The 3,179-nt window shown below is 37.8% G+C and overlaps 1 protein-coding gene across 1 annotated transcript; it reads left to right on the forward strand.

Annotated features, from left to right (window-relative positions):
• The first annotated feature begins 394 nt into the window (after nucleotides 1-394).
• LOC113330617 (ferredoxin--NADP reductase, leaf-type isozyme, chloroplastic-like) lies at nucleotides 395-2,897 on the forward strand. Its single transcript, XM_026577431.1, has 9 exons — nucleotides 395-625; nucleotides 756-996; nucleotides 1,086-1,219; nucleotides 1,329-1,407; nucleotides 1,534-1,625; nucleotides 1,782-1,859; nucleotides 2,130-2,192; nucleotides 2,296-2,530; nucleotides 2,624-2,897. The coding sequence occupies exons 1-9, from the start codon at nucleotides 521-523 to the stop codon at nucleotides 2,689-2,691; spliced, it is 1,095 nt and encodes a 364-aa protein (XP_026433216.1). The 5' UTR covers nucleotides 395-520; the 3' UTR covers nucleotides 2,692-2,897.
• Nucleotides 2,898-3,179: the final 282 nt, after the last annotated feature.

Genomic DNA, 3,179 nt, shown 5'->3' on the forward strand with positions numbered 1-3,179 from the left:
TTTATGGCTTTACCGCACCTATAATCATTACTCCCTCTGTTCCAGAATAATAGGCTGATTTCATGCGTAATTTATACATGAGACCAGACTATTTTTTTCGAAACCGAGGTAGTACAACTGTGTACTCATGGATTTTTTTTAAGCCCACATATACATAGATTCTTGGTTCTATCGCTGCCCTCTACTTAGTCAGAACCAAAAGTATAGCTGTTCCGGTTATGTAATATGGATCCTCAATGAGATTGAGAGGTAGATAGAGAGAGAGTTTGGTTGGAACTTGGAAGTGACAAATTAGACAATTACTATTCATCAGTAGACTTATCCAATCACAACTTAGCAGAATCTAAATCTCCTCCAACCCTTATAGCCACTGACTCGGACTTCCAAAATCTCCTCCACCCAATTTCATCATCCTACTTTTCTCTTTCTTTTCTTTTCTCACGTTTCATTACTAATCTTACTACATTATACCTCATAGCACACAAAAGAAAAAGAAAAACACCCATTAATTAAGCTAGTCATGGCAGCTGCACTCACTGCTGCTGTATCTATTCCAGCATCCAATTCATCGTCTCTCCAAACCAGAACTTCAATTTCCTCCTCGGAACGAATCAGCTTCAACAAGGTACAATCGGGCACATTCGGTTTCTTTTCTTTTCTATATGTCACAATTGAACACATTCACATTCCAAAATCATGCACCGTATTCATATTCAATGTATTTCTTGGGTCCATATTAATTGTATTACGTGTAGAGCTGTTTGTACTCTAGGAATGGCTGTGCCAGCGGAAGGGTGTTTTCTATCAAAGCCGAGGTTACTACGGACACTACTCCACCTGCCAAAGTAGAGAAGATTTCAAAGAAGTATGAAGAAGGTGTTGTTGTCAACAAATTCAAACCCAAGAACCCTTTCACTGGCAAAGTTCTTCTCAACACCAAGATCACAGCTGATGACGCTCCAGGAGAAACCTGGCACATGGTCTTCCACACAGACGGTAATTTACTTTATTTTGTTTTGTACAAGTGATTTAATATTTGCTGTAAATGAAAGTAATATATGATTTTCTTTCTAACATATATATAGGTGAGGTTCCATACAGAGAAGGACAATCTATTGGTATTATTCCAGAGGGTATTGACAAAAACGGAAAGCCACACAAGCTGAGATTATACTCAATTGCCAGTAGTGCTCTTGGGGATCTCGGAGACTCCAAAACTGTAATATCAATCTTTCACAATGTGTACATTTTTTTATTCGAACTTTTGAGCTTGCGTTAGACCTTCATTTATGTAGCTCGTGGTTGAACTTCTTCTGATGGGTATGTAGGTTTCTCTTTGTGTCAAAAGGCTGGTATACACCAACGACCAAGGCGAAGAAGTCAAGGGAGTCTGCTCTAATTTCCTATGTGAGCTTTCAAGATATATATAGATATGGTTGCATTTAGTTCAGTCTGTAGCACAATTATAAAGTATGAAACTGCACATGTACTCTCAAAAACCAGCTTGTCTAACTATTCAAACCACTATCTCAGGTGATTTGCAACCAGGGAGTGAGGTGAAGATTACTGGACCTGTTGGAAAAGAAATGCTTATGCCCAAAGACCCCAATGCCACCATTATTATGGTAATCCTCTGAACAGTTAAAATGGTGTGACGGGTTTGATTTACTAGTACAATCAATTCGACATAACATCTTGAAGTCCTCATGCTCTTATAATCTTCCGTGAGGAGTCATCTTTTAGTTGCATAATAACTGTTGCTTTCATATTTTTCTTTGCAGCTTGCAACAGGTACAGGTATTGCTCCTTTCCGTTCATTCTTGTGGAAAATGTTCTTCGAGAAGCACGAAGACTACAAGGTATACTATGAATGTGTCTGCCGAGGAAAACTAAAATATGAAAGTTTTGAATTCATGTCAGTAACAATTTGAGTAGTAGGCTTCTCAAAAATGTTAAATCAGAGACCATCATGAATGTAGGTCAACCTAAATTCTTGCTCCGATCAAGCCACATTGTAATTGTGAACCGGCAATATCCTTATGAACTAGCTGCGCACTATCCTACTTTTCATATATCTTATAGAGATTTCCAGTGAATTTCTTTGCTCACGGCTTTATGGTGTTCTGCAGTTCAATGGACTAGCTTGGCTCTTCTTGGGTGTTCCCACAAGCAGTTCTTTACTTTACCAGCAGGTATTTCAACTTCATGTAGCCGTAATTTCTTTGTTTGTGCAGCTGTTATTAACAATATCCATCAATGTGATTGGGTTGATAACCAAATTCTATTTTTTTACAGGAATTTCAGAAGATGACAGAAAAGGCCCCAGAAAATTTCAGGCTCGACTATGCAGTGAGCAGAGAGCAAACAAATGAGAAGGGAGAGAAGATGTACATTCAGACTAGAATGGCACAGTATGCTGAGGAGCTATGGCAGTTACTCAAGAAAGATAACACCTTCATCTACATGTGCGGGCTGAAGGGAATGGAGAAGGGTATTGATGATATAATGGACTCGTTGGCCGCTAGAGATGGTAGGTAGCATTTGGTTTAAATATCAGACACCACAACTTTAAAAAAATAAAAATGTAACTAACTATTCAAACAACTGGCGTTTTGTTTTGCAGGTATTGTCTGGACCGACTTCAAAAAGTCATTGAAGAAGGCTGGGCAATGGAATGTTGAAGTGTATTGATTGAATATCCTAGCATCTCTTCACAAGAACCTCCTTGCAAGGATCCATACTTTGTATGTTTTATGTAGATAGGTAGTGTTTTTTTTTGTTGTTGTTGCATAATCCGTATTAAATTTCATAGAGTCAGAACTGAGATAACAATTCTACATGTTGCACGAATTCTCAACTTCTTTTCTTGATATTATATAGTATTTCCATTTTTTCACCGCCAAAGACTCATTGATACCGTCTGCTCTTTGAACAAGATTATCCAACTTTAAAAGCAAGCGAACTAAATTCATGTTGGACTTAAGATGATAATAAGACAGGACTTAAAGATGATAATAAGACAATTTGAATTATCTCAGCATCCATTAACAAGGTGAACTAATCTGCAATTTACACAATGTCCCCATGGTGATAACGCAATAACATCTTGGATAGTTTACTTACAGCTACTTATTGATGCGACAACCAAGTTGAAAAACCTTTATCGATCACTTGGCTTA

This window comes from Papaver somniferum, unplaced genomic scaffold, assembly GCF_003573695.1.
Source record: "Papaver somniferum cultivar HN1 unplaced genomic scaffold, ASM357369v1 unplaced-scaffold_118, whole genome shotgun sequence".
In the NCBI taxonomy this organism is placed as follows: domain Eukaryota; kingdom Viridiplantae; phylum Streptophyta; class Magnoliopsida; order Ranunculales; family Papaveraceae; genus Papaver; species Papaver somniferum.

What these genes read in the sequence shown, in the direction of transcription:
- LOC113330617 (XM_026577431.1), top strand. Translation starts at nt 521, where the DNA reads ATGGCAGCTGCACTCACTGCTGCTGTATCTATTCCAGCATCCAATTCA. An exon ending in AACGAATCAGCTTCAACAAG is followed by an intron (nt 626 to 755) that starts GTACAATCGGGC and finishes TATTACGTGTAG; the next exon opens with AGCTGTTTGTACTCTAGGAA. An exon ending in AGAAGCACGAAGACTACAAG is followed by an intron (nt 1,860 to 2,129) that starts GTATACTATGAA and finishes GGTGTTCTGCAG; the next exon opens with TTCAATGGACTAGCTTGGCT.